Genomic DNA, 18,703 nt, shown 5'->3' with positions numbered 1-18,703 from the left:
ATAACCTTTGACTTTGTTTACTAGCAGAAAAGAAACAGGAGACATATTGTGGACTCGGAGTGAGGAATCAGGTACAAACCAGACACTGATGCACATAACAAAACAGAGCCAACGTGTTCGGGTGAAACATTTGAATTATGCAATGTTTTGGAGAAAAAACATTCCAGTGAGTGAACAGATTGGAAGCACATTACTAAGAGCTCTTCCAATCATAAAATAGCAAACAAGGGATCGACAAGGTGGCAAAAGAAATATGATCATGATAAGGGCTGAACGATGTTAGAGAAAACTTACATTGTGATTTGAAAAATACAGATAATTAAACCATAAATGCAGTCTAATTTTTAAGTACATATTAGGCCTGTATAATATAAGAAAACTGTTTGATTTGTTTGTTTAATATTTTGATAATGAAATGAAGTGTGGTATTGCTGGGCTATATATATATCAAGTTTTTATGATTTATCTATACATTTTAAAACAAGATATAGAGTAAGACGATATTGTTAATATCGATATGGTTTGTGTTGCATTAAATAATGTTATACATGTAGAGCCGCCAGTTCAACTATTTCAGTTTATATTTATGTCATTGATTATGTACATGTTCACATTGTGCAGCCGACACATTTGGGGTTTGGCCCATGTGGTTTTGACGAGAAACAGGAAACAGAAAGAGAAACAGGAAACGTTGCGAGGAGAAAGTAGGGGGAAGACATCCAGCGAAGGGCTCGGATTCGAGGGGACTATAGCCTCCATATACGCGTCATAACCGCTGCTAACTGCACCCCTTAATAGGCTGTTTTTAGGTTGCATTCCTACAGTATTTCTCTTTCATAACACAAATGACCTGCACAGGCACCCCCCACTCTGCTGTATGATTAGCTTTTGATGTGTCCTTATATTGTAAAAATCTAAAATTGGGGGCGCCGTTTGCCGAGTGGTTAAGGCGTGCTCCCCATGTGCGGAGGCTGTAGTCCTCGAGGTGGGCAGTCTGGTCATTGTTATCACATCTCCTTACAGCAAACTAATCAAAGTGCGTGTTTGAGAGCTTGTCTGTCCCTTTTACCACGGGGAATTCAATTCATCACACAGGAAGTGTGAGTTCTGTCACTTCCTGATTTAGAGAAGAAGTTGATATGTGTTTTCTAAGATGCTTGTTCCGCTAAACTCTAGATTCTCACAGGCACCCAGTAGTATCGATTGAAACAGTAGTGTTAAAAAAAAAAAATAACTCTTCATGTATGCAGCCAAAAACATTTTAGCCCCCACTTAGAGGTTGCTGAGTAGTCACAGCCTGTTAAAAATCAATCCTCATCTCCTCACTAAGTGCTGGATCAGCATGAAGGCATCACTCACTATTTCAACACAGAGTTATGTTGTAAATAAAGCCTACAGCAACAGCACTACACTTTGCCTGTGAAAGGTTGAGACTTGCATGTTGCAACTCGAGGTTTAAACTTTTTATTTGACACATTTTGGCTACTTTTCTCAGATTTGAAGTTCAAGCTTCAAGCTCATGAAACACTGACCAGTCCAGGTTTCCTTTGCACAGTCCGCAGGCTAATTTTCATTAAGCTGGCACAGAGAAGAGGAGAGGAGGTGTCTGATGTCTAGATGAGTGCTGAAACTCAACACTGGTGTTGGGATTGGAATTACACGCAGCCGCAAGTCGTGGCTGAAGTCTTTCAGTTCTGCTGCTGAGCTGAGACAGGTCTGAGAGTGTCCCATGGGAGATACCAAAAAGGTTCTCCATCTCATTGGTTTTTTGTCTGTTTCACTCCAGAGTCAACACAATAATTATCTGCTCTAGTTTGACAGTTTGTACTTGATTAGCAGCTAAACAAGGAAACGCTTCAAAGTGATTAAGTGTTTGAAAGGAGGTGTTTGCACATCCAAATATCTCAGGAAGTAGGTGCAAGGATGGGACATCAAACTATCACATTGGAAAGAAAAAATCCTGCGCAGTACTCTTGCATGGCATCACTAATTTATTATTGTCGAGTGAGTTGCTCCCGCTGCTTCGTCGGCGGCGTATGAATGTGTGTGAATTGGATTAGTTACTTCCAATGGTCTCTTTAAATAGCAACCTCTACCATCAGTGTGTGAATGTGTAGATGTGACCTGCGGTGTAAAAGCACTTTGAGTAGTCAGAGGGCTAGACAAGTGGTATACAAGCTCAAGTCCATTTACAACACACTAGTCAAAGGTTCAGAGGGAAGGTTTAGTGTAAAAGCTGGTAGGACTTTGTTCAGTTTAAACATGTTATTACTGGACCATAAATGCTCACTCACCTTTAGTAGTTAATATTGCGTGCTATCACTGTTTTCAGTTTCATGTAAAACACTTTGCATATCATTTCCATATTGTGACTCAATTCCATCAGCATTTACAACACAAATATAATGTACGTTTCATTTATTATGCAAAGGATTAACAAAATGGAGAATTGTACATCTGCTCTTTGTTGTCTGTTGGTTTATATCACATGTATCTAAAAAGAAGAAAATCAAAGTTATATATCATCATCAGCATAATGGTTCAAACTGCAGATATTGAACCTCCAATAACTCAGAGTTTCTGTTCATAGTAAATGTTACTCATGAGAATACCTTGTGCTATCTTATTTGTAACAAAGGTTTTATCAGCATGTCCTTCTTCCTGCTTTGTTTATATCATAGATATGTTCATGAGGACTTGGCTACATGTGTGCACCACATTTCTTTTTTTTTGAAAAAGTGCCCAATTGGCACCAAAGAGCCTGTGACTATAAGACATCTCACCGTCCCTGTAGTTTTGGGCTCATGTTGTTTGTCCATTAAAGGAAAAAAAAAAACTATCATCATTCAATATGTCTAAAAAACTGTTGTGTAACAGTTCTCTTCTTCTCAACTTTGAGGTTAAGCTGCCCCAGGAAAATAGCATGAATAGTTTGATGTCTGTGTCATTTAGTAGAAATGACATTATCACTTTCATTATTGATCGAGTCTCACTCTGGATCAGAATGTGGCCAGCTAAATGATGAAGGACATCCAGGACAAAAAACTCCTCTTATCCACACTTGCATATTTCCAATACAGACATTTGTCCAAACAGTCTGTCCTATCAGAGGTCTTTGCAAGTTCATGAAGTGCTGGGGAAAACACTTTGACGAGTTCCTTATCTTGCCTGTCTACAAGTTAGGAAATAGGCATCAAGGAAATCATCTATCTTCAAAAAAATGAGAAGAATTTCACATCATTGTTGGGAAACATATTTAAAAGATCAACGTAATTCACCAGTTTAACTAAGAGTATCTTACATTCATTAATATTGTTCACGTGATAATGATAGGGGGAAATATTGATGTAGCATGTTTTTTTCCCCAATATTCTAGTCCATCCTGTCTCTATGACAACAGTCTGTTGACAACGGCCGCTGTATGATCGACACGGCTCTGTTACTTTTTACTGCATGTTTTATATTTGAGATCGTTTCTTTCCCAATCAGACACAGAGCAAAGAGGATGTGGGTACAAGACACGATCTGTAAGCTGCAAAACTACGGGGAATATCAAACATTGGGAAAAGAGCGTCGGTAATGTCAACAGCACCTTTCTTAAAAGTTGAAAGATTTTCAACTTGAGCGCCTGGAGAGGCCGCACAAAAAAGGCAAAGTGCTCGGAAATAGGACGCTGGCTGCTGCGCACGCTCTATCCTAATTGAAAACAATTGAAAAAAAGACGCTGGCGCTCAGAAAAAATCACTAGGTGGTCACAGGGCCTACCAGTTACAGTTTGAAAGACATTGGATAGAAATCTTCATAATGACAAAGATGTTTTAACAATATTGTATCGTTCGGCCTCTGGCAATCCCCAAAGAAACAGCACCACATAATAATGGACTTTTTTTTATATATTAGGGTCATCTCTGTTTAGATTTCCATCATTACGCAGCTCAAACCACAGATCACACACCGCAGGTCCCTATCTCTCTCTGACCCTGAATACCAGCCTTCGTTAGGTTTCTAATCGTCCTTCAAGTTGTACAGTGTGTTCCTGAAATCACAGTCACTACTTTGACACATCACAATGAAAGCAGAGAAAAGGATAAGTCAACGTGTGAATCATATGAAGCCGTTCTCATGACTTGAAACACCAGGAGCTCTACGTCCGTGTCCAACAAAAATCGATAAAATGAAACAAAGCTGGGCCTGTCCCGCTGTACGGCCTGCTGAGTGTGTGTGTGTGTTGTACTGTGACAGCTAAAACGACCTCTTTGGAGTATCTGTCCATGTTTGTTTTCACTGCAGCAAACCTAACTCAAGCATAAACACTTGGAATGTGCTCTTTTAGTCTACTTCTTTCTATTTTTGTTTATGTTTCCTTCAGCTATCTCTATAATTTTTACTCCCTCTTTGACTTTTTGTTTTATGACCTCTGAACCCTCCTTATTTTGTTTCTGTCCCTATCTCTGTCACCTCACTCTGTCACATAATTTGTCTGTTCTTTAGACTTATAAATCTTCAAAAAATGAGCTTCCCTCGTCAATGATAATATAGGAGGACTTTTTTTAAATTTGTAAAGCTGTTAAAAAGGAGGGAAAAATTGAGACAGAAATTGTGCAAGCAGGAACCCAGTGTCCTCTCTGTGCCTTGCTGGGAGATGCAGGTGGTTTGGTGTCTTGCTTGGCCTCCTTTCCAGGCTCCATGCTGACTTAGAGATTTCTATCTCCTAGTGGTTAGTCAGCTCATCTGTGAACAAGACGTCTCTGCTCTCAGAGCTGCACTGTTATGGTCTAAATCAGGGGTGGGCAACTGGCGGCCCAGGGGCCACATGCGGCCCCCATCAACCTTAAACATGGCCCTCAGGTCAATTTTTACATATCTATTAATTGGAAACATGAAGAAAACATGACAAAATCTGCCATGAAATCATGAAAACCAGAAAAATATGGCAGTGAGAATTTAATGAATGTGGCCCTTGCTGTGACCAAAGGTGACCATCCCTGGTCTCAATGATATCTTGGGTAACTGTTCTGGACGTCATTGTCGATCATTTTCTGGTATTTTGCTTGTTACAGATAGTTGTAGGTCACAGAAAACAAGGAGAAATTAAACATGTTTTATTAATTCATTAAATGTTTGAACTTGCTCCACTGAACACAGAATGTATTGGTGTTTTGAATTCAAAGCAAATTGATTATGTAATTGAAAAAAAGGAATTGGCAGGAAATAGGGCTGGGCAAGAAATGTATTTTATCGATTCATTCTTATTTTAGGCTCCACAAGTCTCTACCCCCTCATAGCTAATTGTATGGTTTGCCATACATTCTGACTTCTGTGATTTGTTTGTTTTAGATGCACATATTGCAATAACAAAGAAATTCTCATTAATTGCACCGCCCCAGAGTAAAGCACATTGACTGTCCTCTGGGTATTGGTGCACTGAAGCATGTTTTTCTCTTCTTTTCTTTTTGGCCAAAAGAAAATGCAGAAGTCAAGCTGACTCAGCATTTAACAAATGTTTACAAAACAACCTCTACAGGCTTTTCTAGTTTTCCCCTTCTTTGACATTCAACAAAACAGTCGGCTCTAAAATCACCTGAGACTCCTCTTCAACTCTGAGTTGAAAATGTCGGAGCAGGATTCATCTATCACGGCATCCCAAACATTTCCCTTTTCTATCCTTCTACTGCTCTCTCTCTCTCTCTCTCTCTCGTTGGGATGATGTCAGACTCACAGATTTCCAACCCATGACAGAGCATTTTTGCAGACAGCGCAGAGCTTAGTACAGGAAGGGGCGGGTCCCTTTCACTTCTCATTTCCTGCACCAGAGGAAGCGCATTCCTCAGCGACTGGCAGTAAGACAGCAGTAAAAAAAAAAAGTTGAGTGTAGCTGTAAGTTCCCGGCAACAAGCCAAACTCCTGGAAAGAGGGCTGTCTCAGTGACTATGTGAGTGAGAGAGAGAGCGAGAGACAGACAGATATAACTCTTTCAACACAGTTTTTAATGTCTATGAATTTAAAAAAAACTATAAAATTATGTTTTCTTTGCTTTCTTAAACTTTTAATACTATAGAAAGCGAGATAATTGAGAGAAAGAGAGACTATGATTGAAAACTAAACCTTAGTTAAACGTTAAACTAATGGGTTTATTTTTTCATTCTAGGAGACAAAGTGAGAAAGAGCTGGAGATAACTTTAGCCCCTTGCTGACATGTTTTTCACTCTGTAGGATTCATAGCTCAGAGGTGCTTTTAATAAATCTGCCCCTTCTTTAATCCTCAGACACAAATCACCCTAAAGACGTCGCCTCAGCCTTGTTGTACTCAGTCAGTCCTGTCAAACTGATAAACGGGGCTCAGATCTGCTCGACACACTATAAATGACAAAGGCAGTCACTCAATGTCTGCATATCCTGTGACTCTCTCATTATAGCCTGCTTTTGTTTGCAATATATAATATCTGCATGTTATCCATGTGTTCTACTAGTTCCCCGACTCTGTATCTCTTTTTCTCTTATAGGAGAAGGGGAAAGGAAAGGGCTTGGTGAAGAATGCCGCCCTGGAAGAGCAGGACGCTCAAAACCTGGAGGTTGTCGCCTTCTGTGAAGACGTAGCAACGTAAGATCCTTCCTGCTGCCCTGAAATTAAAGCTCTCCTTTAACATGTCCTGACCCTTTTTGGTTTGTTTCGTTATTTTGTTCCAATTTAAAGATGTATTAAAGGTCACATATTTTACTCATTTTCAACCAGTTTAAATAAGTCTCAGAGCTCCCCAAAACATGTGTGAAGTTTCTTGTTCTAAATCCACTCTGATCCTGTATTTGATCATGCCTATAAACCCCTCTATTTCAGCCCTGCTCAGAACAGGCTGTTTCTGTGTCTGTAGCTTTAAATGTAAATTAGCTGTGTCTGACCACGCCCCCTCTCTGGAAGGGCTTGGGTGGCTCTGGCTTTCTCGCTCCATGTCCTATTGTTTACGGTGAGAAGGCAGACTCAGAGGGCAGAACAAACACCTAGCTGTGGGAGTGTCACCCACCTGGGGGAGGGGTTCGTGCCCTTTAAAGGTTAATGTGCTTTGCAGAACTGCTAACCTGCTCCACCTGGAAGAAAATAAAGTAATAACAGATATTGTCACGATATTGACATTTTAAAATATGATATGATACTAGTACAAATCAGACAATATGGATATCTGTTTTGATGCCACAGCAACAAAAAACAGAAGTCCTGGACACCCAATATTCCTTTTTAAGTTATCGAAAGTTTTGGGGGTGCAGGTAGCCTAGCAGTTAATGGGCGTGCTCCAACTACAGAGGCTTACGTCCTCGAGAGCAGGCGGCCCCAACCTGTGGCTCCTTTCTAGCATGTCAGTCTCTGCTCTCTCTCTCCCTGGTTTCTGACTCTATACACTGTCCTATCTCTTAAAAAAATAAAGGCATTAAAAAGCCAAAATTATCTAAAGTTGCAGGCAAACTCCTGCACACGGTCTACATTGCACAAAAAACATAGGCAACATTTATGTACTGAATTTCTGTGCAGTTTAGACAGTGTGAGGGAGTTGGCCTGCAATTTTTCTTGGGGTCATCACTCTCCTACTAACCTATCTTATGAAATAGATAGAATATAGAATCACTGCTATAAGAGAGATTCTATCAATTTTAAAAATGTAGTCGAAAAATCCAAATCCTTACAAAGGCTTTTGAGACACTTAACGGCACCTTTTGAATATCAACGTTACAGTGGTAGGAGCAGAGACGCTGTTGGTAATCATCTTCTGGGAACAATGAATGGCTGAACCAAATCTTTTGCCAGTCTATTTAATATATGTTGAGAAAGTAAAGGATAATTGATGAGTGAGCTTTCTGGTGAAAAGTCTCATGAGACCACCACAGTCAAAGGGACTCATTCTTCAGGGATGAAGTAGTTGTTTAGATATTTATGTCAAACCAACACGGTCCATGTAGCATGTCTGGAAATAGCATTATTTTGTTTTTTTTTACGTAATTGTAAATGCATCCTTACACATTTCCATGTATATAACATAATTGCATGTTTTGCGATCCCTTAGTTTCCTGAGCTCGCTCGGTCTCCCTCTCTCTCCTGTAGTTAGTTTGGGTGGAGTGATGATGAAGCTGCACTGAGGGAATCTACTTTCATTATAACACAGTCGACGCCTGCTGAATGTCCTAGAAGTCCACTGCCTCTTTGCTGATAAACACACATGTAGTTTGTAATAAATACATTAAATCTCTCATAAGACTGTAAATTAAAGAACGTACAGTACATATAATGTTTTATCACCTTTTACCGTCCCTCTGAAGATCAAGCCAAACATATCACATAGTTAATGATTACAGCAGATAGACACTAGATATGAGGAATTTAAATAACTTCATCAGTACATCACTTCCACATGCCAGGTTGACTCTGGCTGACTCTGATGTGTTTTCATTGGCAGAGTAGATCGAAACAGGGGGAAAAATGTTGACTCTGCTCTGTAATGAGTTTTTTTTTTTCCTCCTACCAGACTGCGCTCCAAGTTCCCTCATGTCGACATGTCCACCAACCCAGGCTACGTCCTCAGCCCGGTCATTACCCAGAGAGACGCTGGAGGGGACAACAGCTGCTCTGTGAAGGTTTCTATAGAGATCTCTGAATCTCAGCAGCCGGTTACCTTCACCTGTGACGGTAAGCATCCAGTCACGAAATATGTTTTAAAGAACCATCTTTGAACCAGACTGGATAGAACTGCATTTCAATTTTTCTAACTGAAGCTGTTTCACACTTGCACTCATGAAATAATCTACATATCTGTCCAGTTATTTTCTTGACTAGCCTGTTCGATTATGTTCCTCACAGTGGGAGGCTTTCACTTTTGGTAGGTTATCTACTCCGCCCACTCACTGAGATTCATTTTCTTGAGAATTTCTTGATGCATTCCCACAACGGCTCACCCCGACTTCATACCTTTTTTGTCTTTAAAATGGCTTCTTTTAGACGACAAATCATGCCATATTCCTCTGCTCACCCCGAACATTTGGATACATTACCATGAGTTTTGTGCATGTGTAAATAGAGCTTGATTTTAAACATTTCCTACTCTTGAGACACTAAAGCACACAAATCCTGGATGTTTCAATTTCAAGAACTTGCATCAGAATTGATCTAATAATCAAAATTCAACTATTATCGTGGTCTTTTAAGGTTTTATTCTCGATAAGAAACAAAGATAAACCTCTATCAAAATGTAATACCATCACATTGAAGTCAACCCAAAAGAAACCTTGCACCCTCTTTGCCTTTAAGAGTGAGCAGCTCAGATTGCAGATATGAGAGTTCTGAAGAAGGAAACAACATTCACAGCTGCCAAACTCCTAACCCCCCTCCCCACCTTATTTTTTTCTTTTGGGGGTTTTTTTCAGTCGTGGGAAGTACACTTTGTTCCTTTTTCCGCACAAATAAAGGTTTGTCCCCGCGCCATAGTGTAGCCATGTTGGGCAAAAGGGACTGGAGTCTTGTTTTTTTTTTCAAGGCTTCCTTCCCTCGCTGTTTGAGGAGCTGTTATTGGCTAACCCTTCGTTGTACACACACAAAAGTGCAACTACTGTGATTGACATGTCTTTTGGGATCTCGAGCCAAGTACACTAAAGGCTGTCTGCCAATGCAGCGGGCTTTTTTTGTTCGACATATTATCCCCAACTGTGCGGCCAAGTTCACCGCTGTCTCAGTGGGTCCCTAAGGACAGCATAAGACCGCTGTGTGTGTGTGTGTTTATGTATACGTCTATGTTCTCATGTCTGCCGTCTGCTTTGTGTTTCTACGTCTGTGTGTATATTCATCTGACAGTTGTTTCTTTTCTGACAGCCACTGCATACATTTATGCATAAGTGTGTTTATGTAACTGTCCTACTGACCCAGACTCCGCTTGTTCAGCCCACTTTAACAGAAACAACCTATAGGAAGTTTATTTACCACTTTCCCTCGATCTCCATCCGAAATGTTCTCTCCTGCGTCGACTCCTGGCTCACTCGTCTTCCTGCTCCTGCCAGTTTCGCCTCCTTTTCTACCGCTGCTTCGGTCACTTCCTCGATGTGTTTCCTTCTTTCCTAGTGTGCTGTCTAGTTGGTTGTTTCCTGGTTCACTTCCTATGTTGTCAGCAGCAGCGTGTTGACCCACATTGTTGCTGTTTGGATTCCTTTACTGGAATCTGCTCTCCGGAACAATAGGGCTCAGTTCTGGTCAAAGCTTGGATAGAAGGATAAAGAGAGGGAGAGAAAGAGAGGACTTTCTTCTCCTTTTTCTCTCATTCTCTATTTTTCTGTCACCCACTTGCTTTATCTCCTGTCCTATTTCTGTTGCTTCTCTCATTCTGATTTTATTTTACAGCCTCACTCTTCTCCTTCCAGAACATCATTTTCCTCCACCTTGATTTCTATGTAGAATCTCCTAATCACTCCTTCTCTCCTCTTCCTCCCTCCTTTGCTCTGTTGTCTGCCTCAGATTCTAAATTTGTGGTGCATATAATTAAGAAATGTATCAACCTCTTCTCTCATGTATCTCTCTGCAGTCATATTCTCTCTCTCTCTCTCTCCTTGCCCCCTTCTCACTTTCTGTTTCCCCTCTCAACAGTATATAAAATATCTGCTGAAACCAATCATAAATGACCTTAATGTATTATCATCAGTTGAAGTGTTGGTGCAGCAGCCAGTATGTCCTCCTTCTAACTTTATATTCTGGTCCTGAATGCTCTGGATTTATTTGGACCAGAGAAGGTAGGCGGTTTAAAGCCGCTGTTTTTGACGCCCCTCGGTTTTCCAGGCAAACGTCAAACCAACAGGTGTTGCTGCGATGGAAGCGGACAAGAGAACTGGTTCAGATAGAAGTGATTGTACCCGACCTAAAAAGCCTCTGCATGTTTCTAATAAGCTCCACGAGCAGAAACGTGCTCAAACTAGGATCAATATTAGAGATGCTTTTGAAAAATGGAGAGAGGTTAGAACACAGAAAGGTTTACAGACCGATGCAGAGCTGGATAAACACTGAAGCTTCAGTGTCTGGGATAGGCGACCTGTGTGAGCAACGACTCTGGGGAGGAGGGGGTGGGGGGACACAGCTCTCTACACTGTTTTAAATTGGACTGCAGTACCCATTTTAAACACTAGGTGTCAGAGTCGCATATTGCTCCTTTAATCATCTTACATTTCTTGTTCTTTTTGACTTCATTTGAAGCGCTGAAGGATACATTTTGTAACTTTGACTCATTATTACAGTAACAGTTAATGCATTAACATGTAGCCGATTGTCTTGTGTAATTTAATCAGAAGTTAATTAAAAATGTAGTTTCACAAGATTGTCCTTTTGATGAACTGCAGTACAGTCATTACTCCCACTCTGTTGTTGCCTTTTTTTTAAACTTACGGTACTATACTTTTTCTCAAGAGCCGGCAGAAAGAGAGACAGGCGATTCATCCAGGGCCGGGCTGTGAACTAATTGGCTTCTGGGGATTCCTGACATACTGTGGTTGAAGAAGGGAGAGCGAAGGAGTGAGGGAGGGGAGGGGGAAATGAATGCATAGAAAGAGTGAGAGAGAGAGGGAACACAAAGAGGGGTAGGAAGATGAGAGAGGGAGAGAAATCATGAGTGGGTGAAATAGGAGAAAGTGGGTGAGACATGACTTCATAAACAAAGAAATGAAAGGATATAAGTTATGAAGTAAGATGATGGTGAAGTGCAGAGAGAAAACGTTTTTAAAAATTAATAAAGGAAAAATTGCAGAGTGGAAAAATGCTGGCAGTTAGGCTCTGGTTTCTGTCTGTGGCTGAGAGAGTGTTAGAATGGAAGAAACACCAGCGTGTTTAATTAAGAGACAAGACCTTCAAGGACCCCAGAAACATTTATTTCTCAGAGTACAGAAAGTGTGCATGGTATCTAATGAACTGTTTACTGAGTTTGAATTATAAAAGGCTGTATGAGTCCACCATGATTAAAGTAAAAGGAATGATCCAACCTGTTTCACTGTGTCTCAACATGCTTCAAAGTTTAAGACATCATGCTGTTTTATTTGCATTTATGTCGCGCTGCATGCAGGAGATTTCAGATGTAGGTTACAGTTCAGGACAACAGATGCTGACATGGCCGAAGTGAAAAAGAGAGGAACATGTGAGATAAGTTTTCAGCTTCTTAGAGTCACATCATTTGGTTCAGTGTGTCTTCATCAAGATGATCCTCTATACTATGTGTCCCTCCCTTTGTCTCTGAATGTGTTCCCAGAAGCAGACATGTCTGTTTGCTGTGAGTCATGAACTTTAGGATTTACATCATTTCTCTTTAACACCTGACCCATGCTGTTCCTGTGAGTTTAACAAGTGCTGAGTGACTTCTTGCCTTGCTCTGCTCTCTCACCAGCCCTCACGCTGTGGAGCCCACACTACTCTGAGAGGACCTGAAACATATTAAGTTACTTATTACACTAGTTATAGTGCTAGATTAACTATACCCTCCCTAGTCTTAAGATGTGTGCATGTGTTTGTGTCACACTGACCTTTAATATATTTTTTCTTGTACCCTTTTTTAAAAAAACCCCCCCCAAAAAAAACCTCCTAATGCCATTTCCCAACCTGGTGTGGAACAAATACTTTTCGATACCGGGTGTTTTTAAACGATACACTTCTTGGCTTAATGATTAATAGTAGTGCAGAAGCTTTAAAAAACAACATCTATTTCATAAGACATGTAATTACGAGAGGATTGAAGTCATCAAAAATTGCAAGCAAACTTCTAAACTCTGTCAAAATTGGCAACATGTCAATGTATTTGTGGAATTATTTAATTTTTTTTTTCATATTTATTTTAGTGGGCTTTTTATGCCCTTAATTAGAGACAGGACAGTGGATAGAGTCAGAAATCAGGGAGAGACAGTAGACACAGGTCAGATTGGAACCCGAGCCGTCCACATGGGGGAGCACGGCCTCCGTGCAGAGGGCCACGCGCCAACCACTAGGCTTCAGGCGCCCCCGTATTTGTGCGATTTTGACAGTTTTTAGGAGTTTGCTTTTGCAATTTTTGAAAATTGAATACAAGAAAGTTCCCGTATTGTTCTTCTTTTTTTGTTGTTGTTGAAGTGAAATCAAAGCAGGAATCTTTTACTGGCATCATATTGAAGTCTAAAATGACGGTGACAACTCTCGTTTGAAGTGGTTGAACGCTTGATGGAGGAACGTTCGCCTCCTTAAATTGGCTCCTTCAAAAAATGCCAGACAGGGAATCCCCTTCCCACCTCAGCGCTCTCTCAAAACGAGGTGTGGTCAGTTTGAATTGCTTTGTCTCAAAACACTGTAGCACGTGTAAAACCCCTGCGACCACCCTGCCACAGCCACACAGGCATGCAGGACCTCAAACTGAATCTATAAGAGTGAGAAAAGACGCGCCATTCTCCTGAGGGGCGGAGGTTCGTCCTTCTGGAGCCAGGGGTGGTCTCCCTGCCTGTGTGTCTGTGTGAACGTCTAATAAGTAACCTGTGCAGTTACAGCGTTGAATGAAGCGTCCTCTTATCTGTCTGCTCAAGCTTACGAGTGTGTTAAACCTCTTTGTAGAAGTAGCCAAAACAGCAGAATAATCCGCCAGGTGTCAGGTTACCCTCTCCATCTGATCGTCCTTTAGTTGGACACATCAGATATCGGAACGAACGTAAACACCACAAAATCCCCCCGCTTAGTATTGTTCCACAACACACACACACACACACACACACGGCTGTGAGGATTCAACACATTCAGGAACAGTTTTGAGATGAAACCTGAGCCGTTTTGAAACTGGCAGGAAACTTTCCAGTTAGAGAGAAATTCTGGAAAATTGTGAGGTCCAGAGTTTAGTTCCCATAGCAGCACATAAGACTTTCTTTTAAAAGTGAAAATGATGATATTGTAGCATGACATGACCTCTAATTCCTTATTAAAAAACATGACAAACTCATACAAGTGCTGGGCAGGGATGGACGACTTTGGTTACCAAGACGACCACATCAATTTAATTCTTACTGTCGGAGGGTCAAATTGTACGATACTCTAAATGAGACGAATATATCTACTTATATATATATACAGTACAGACCAAAAGTTTGGACACACCTTCTCATTCAAAGAGTTTTCTTTATTTTCATGACTATGAAAATTGTAGATTCACACTGAAGGCATCAAAACTATGAATTAACACATGTGGAATTATATACTTAACAAAAAAGTGTGAAACAACTGACAATATGTCTTATATTCTAGGTTCTTCAAAGTAGCCACCTTTTGCTTTGATTACTGCTTTGCACACTCTTGGCATTCTCTTGATGAGCTTCAAGAGGTAGTCACCTGAAATGGTCTTCCAACAGTCTTGAAGGAGTTCCCAGAGATGCTTAGCACTTGTTGGCCCTTTTGCCTTCACTCTGCGGTCCAGCTCACCCCAAACCATCTCGATTGGGTTCAGGTCCGGTGACTGTGGAGGCCAGGTCATCTGGCGCAGCACCCCATCACTCTCCTTCTTGGTCAAATAGCCCTTACACAGCCTGGAGGTGTGTTTGGGGTCATTGTCCTGTTGAAAAATAAATGATGGTCCAACTAAACGCAAACCGGATGGAATAGCATGCCGCTGCAAGATGCTGTGGTAGCCATGCTGGTTCAGTATGCCTTCAATTTTGAATAAATCCCCAACAGTGTCACCAGCAAAGCACCCCCAAACCATCACACCTCCTCCTCCATGCTTCACGGTGGGAACCAGGCATGTAGAGTCCATCCGTTCACCTTTTCTGCGTCGCACAAAGACACGGTGGTTGGAACCAAAGATCTCAAATTTGGACTCATCAGACCAAAGCACAGATTTCCACTGGTCTAATGTCCATTCCTTGTGTTCTTTAGCCCAAACAAGTCTCTTCTGCTTGTTGCCTGTCCTTAGCAGTGGTTTCCTAGCAGCTATTCTACCATGAAGGCCTGATTCACACAGTCTCCTCTTAACAGTTGTTCTAGAGATGTGTCTGCTGCTAGAACTCTGTGTGGCATTGACCTGGTCTCTAATCTGAGCTGCTGTTAACCTGCGATTTCTGAGGCTGGTGACTCGGATGAACTTATCCTCCGCAGCAGAGGTGACTCTTGGTCTTCCTTTCCTGGGGCGGTCCTCATGTGAGCCAGTTTCTTTGTAGCGTTTGATGGTTTTTGCGACTGCACTTGGGGACACTTTCAAAGTTTCCCCAATTTTTCGGGCTGACTGACCTTCATTTCTTAAAGTAATGATGGCCACTCGTTTTTCTTTACTTAGCTGCTTTTTTCTTGCCATAATACAAATTCTAACAGTCTATTCAGTGGGACTATCAGCTGTGTATCCACCTGACTTCTGCACAACACAACTGATGGTCCCAACCCCATTTATAAGGCAAGAAATCCCACTTATTGAACCTGACAGGGCACACCTGTGAAGTGAAAACCATTTCAGGTGACTACCTCTTGAAGCTCATCAAGAGAATGCAGAGTGTGTGCAAAGCAGTAATCAGAGCAAAAGGTGGCTACTTTGAAGAAACTAGAATATAAGGCGTATTTTCAGTTGTTTTACACTTTTTTGTTAAGTATATATTTCCACATGTGTTAATTCATAGTTTTGATGCCTTCAGTGTGAATCTACAATGTCAATAGTCATGAAAAGAAAGGACACTCATTGAATGAGAAGGTGTGTCCAAACTTTTGGTCTGTACTGTATATCTAAAAAAATGACCAAATATATAGCTTTCATCAGATTTATTATAGTCTACCATCATTTTTTTATTTTCTGAGTACTCTAACGGATTACTTTGAAAAACTGCTGGTATTTAGGCTGCTTCAATTCCTCAGACGCTTTATTTGAACCTTTAAAGAGCCATTTCTTGTTTATAAATATTTTATTTTGTAGCTTCCCAATTGCTTTAATTTCCCATTATTGGAGTATAATGTTGTTGTATTTTCTAGAGTATTCAACATCACTCTGATTACATCTTCTCTCTCCCCCATCCCTCCCTCTCCACCGTCCCCTCCCGTCTCTCCCCCGTCTCATGTTGTGTCTTTCTTTCTCTCTCTCCATCAATATCCTCGATCACTCTCTTTCCCTCCCTCCCTCTCTCTGCCTTCATCATCGCTGTCTCCTTCATCATCCCATTATGTTCACCGGCCCTCTTCATCTTTCTCAGTGAGTTCTCCGGTGGAGTTGCTGATCAGTCAGACTCTGTGCTGGGTGCACGATGACCTGGACCAGGTGGACTTCTCCATCTACCTGCTCAAAGTCTGCGGCCGGGAGGAGGTGCTGCAGAAGTGAGTACAACACAAACAAAAAAAGTTCAGATCAAAAGAGTATTACTTCATCAAGTGGTTGTAGGAACGGGGATAAAATAAGTGACTTTTATCTGACTAAGCAAATTCCTGGGCATTATTTGTTTTCTTATGCCCTCTGACTCTCCCTCTCTCTCTCTCTCTCTCAGTTTTTTCTCTCTCATTTGTTTTCTTGGCTTCCTCCCAAAGTCGTGTACAAAAGGAGGCTGACGGATGTTTCTATATCTCACCATGTGCCCTCCTCCTCCTCCAAATTCTCCTCTCCCTCTAATCTTGGCTACATGGGAATGGTTACTCCCATGCCCGGACTTAAAGGCCCAGTACCAGCAAATGATCAAAGCGGCATAAGTAATGTGTCAGGGTTATAACTGCCAAACAGATGGATGCTGTGTACATGCTGTGAGATCATATGTGGTTCTCAGCGGGGCAGTTAGAGAAACCAGATACACACATTAAGAGCCTTAGATGTGTAAAGACCTGTAAATTAAAATGATAATGCAATATTTGATGCATTCAGCGGCTGTGGCTCAGTTGGTAGAGTCTCGTCTCTCAACCGGAAGGTCAGGGGTTCGATCCCCAGCTCCTACAGCCATATGTTCGATGTGTCCTTGGGCAAGCCACTTAACCCCAAGTTGCTCCCGCTGCTTCGGCAGCAGCGTATGAATGTGTGTGTATGGGATTAGTTATTCCTGATGGTCACTTTACATAGCAGCCTCTACCATCAGTGTGTGAATGTGTAGGTGTGACATGTGGTGTAAAAGCACTTTGAGCTTTTAGAAAAGAACTATACAAGCTCAAGTCCATTAAACATTTACCATTTACATCATTGCTAAGCTCGTAATAGTAAAGACAGCCCTCTTAGATTGGAGCAAAAGCTATATTACATCTACCAAATGTTGGGAAAGTTTTTTCAGATTTAGTATTTAGTGAGAACTCCCACACAAAACTGTGGTTACTCTTTAAACAGTGCATCTGATTCCTTTGTATGCAGATTTTTGGACATGTTTCAGTCCAACTTTGTCCCAACAAAAGCCCCCCCCCTTCTTATTTCAATAGGAGTTTTGAATTTCTAATTTGCAAGTTTTAAAGCAATGTTTTTCTAAGTTCCTTTCTAGTGTTGTCTCGATATCAGGTTTTTAAACTTCAATACGTTTCTCGTAAAAATCAAAGATATCCATTCCTTTTTTTCGATAGTAGAAGTCCTCCTCCTCCTTGGCATCCAGTTCCGGGTCACTTCTTATTTGTAAAATGCAAAATCCTGCACACTGTCTAACCTGCACAAATATGGAAACGTTAACAACACGTTCTCTCTCTTAGCTTAGCTTTTAGTTAAAATATGAATGAAGATCTGGAATATAATAATACAACAGAGGTGGTATCGTATTTTTAACACTTGGTATGAAAAAAAAACATTTTGAAAAATGTGGCAACCTTAGTTGGATCCACACAAAACACCTTAACTAGAGCAATCTTTGACATGCATACATTTCCAAAGTATTACATATTGTCATTAAAATATCCCGTTTAGGGGTGCCAGATAGCCTATTGCTTCTGTCGCACTCCACATGTACAGAGGCTATAGTCCTGGCAGCGGACGTGGGTTTGAATCCAACCTCGGCCCTTTTCTGCATGTCATCCCCCACTCTCTCCTCCTATCATTTCCTGTCTCTCTTCAGCCGTCCTATCTAATAAAGGGCAAGAATTGCCCAAAATATAACTTTATTTTTTGTTGTTTTGGCAGATGTTTGTTTATTTTTTTCCTCAGTAGGTTAGCCAGTGCACTGGCTGGATAAACTGATTGTGGTTGTTATGGTAGCTTTATGCCAGATGGAAGCTGTAAACAACCTTAGAGACTTAAAGAACACATCACATCGTAAATGGTTTGATTTCTCATCGAGTGAAACTATGTTATTTAGCTTTTCTAGGAGGTGTAGGAATAATTCAGTTGTTGAAGTTGACCTAAACGTATCTACTGAGGGTGTATTTACTCCTCGTGTTGTCGCTCGTTATTTCCTTCCACATATACTGTGATTTTCTGACCCTTGCCTCTGTGTTGCCCCGTGCCACAGTAAACACAGCCTCGGCAGCCATGAGTACGTCCAGAACTGCAGGAAGTGGGAGAATGAGATCACATTACAGCTCCTCTCTCACTCCACCATGAGAAGAGACTTGGCACGCACTGTAAGTCACTCAATCACGCTAACATATGAGCTCATGTAAACTCTGTGAGAGGTTTTGATGAACTGTGACACAAAACATGTCACGCTGTGCCACTGAGAGTCATTTTAAACTTTTATCCCTCTGCTGAAAGCTGACAACACGTAGACCTTATTTGATGCATCGATGATCAAGATCTCATCGTATCACTGTGGCTTACTTACCTGC

General features: G+C 41.1%; 1 protein-coding gene across 1 annotated transcript in view; it reads left to right on the top strand.

Annotated features, from left to right (window-relative positions):
* pik3c2a (phosphatidylinositol-4-phosphate 3-kinase, catalytic subunit type 2 alpha) overlaps positions 1–18,703 on the top strand; it is a 60,801-nt gene that overhangs the window by 15,371 nt on the left and 26,727 nt on the right. Inside the window, exons 3-6 of the mRNA XM_061036063.1 lie at positions 6,504–6,601; positions 8,511–8,671; positions 16,180–16,300; positions 18,388–18,499. Of these exons, the coding sequence (XP_060892046.1) occupies positions 6,504–6,601; positions 8,511–8,671; positions 16,180–16,300; positions 18,388–18,499 (492 nt within the window). The remainder of the gene's footprint in view (positions 1–6,503; positions 6,602–8,510; positions 8,672–16,179; positions 16,301–18,387; positions 18,500–18,703) is intronic.

Source organism: Labrus mixtus, chromosome 4, assembly GCF_963584025.1.
Source record: "Labrus mixtus chromosome 4, fLabMix1.1, whole genome shotgun sequence".
NCBI classification, from domain to species: domain Eukaryota; kingdom Metazoa; phylum Chordata; class Actinopteri; order Labriformes; family Labridae; genus Labrus; species Labrus mixtus.
Note: the sequence above shows the minus strand (reverse complement) of the source record. Positions and strands in the feature narration are given on the sequence as shown.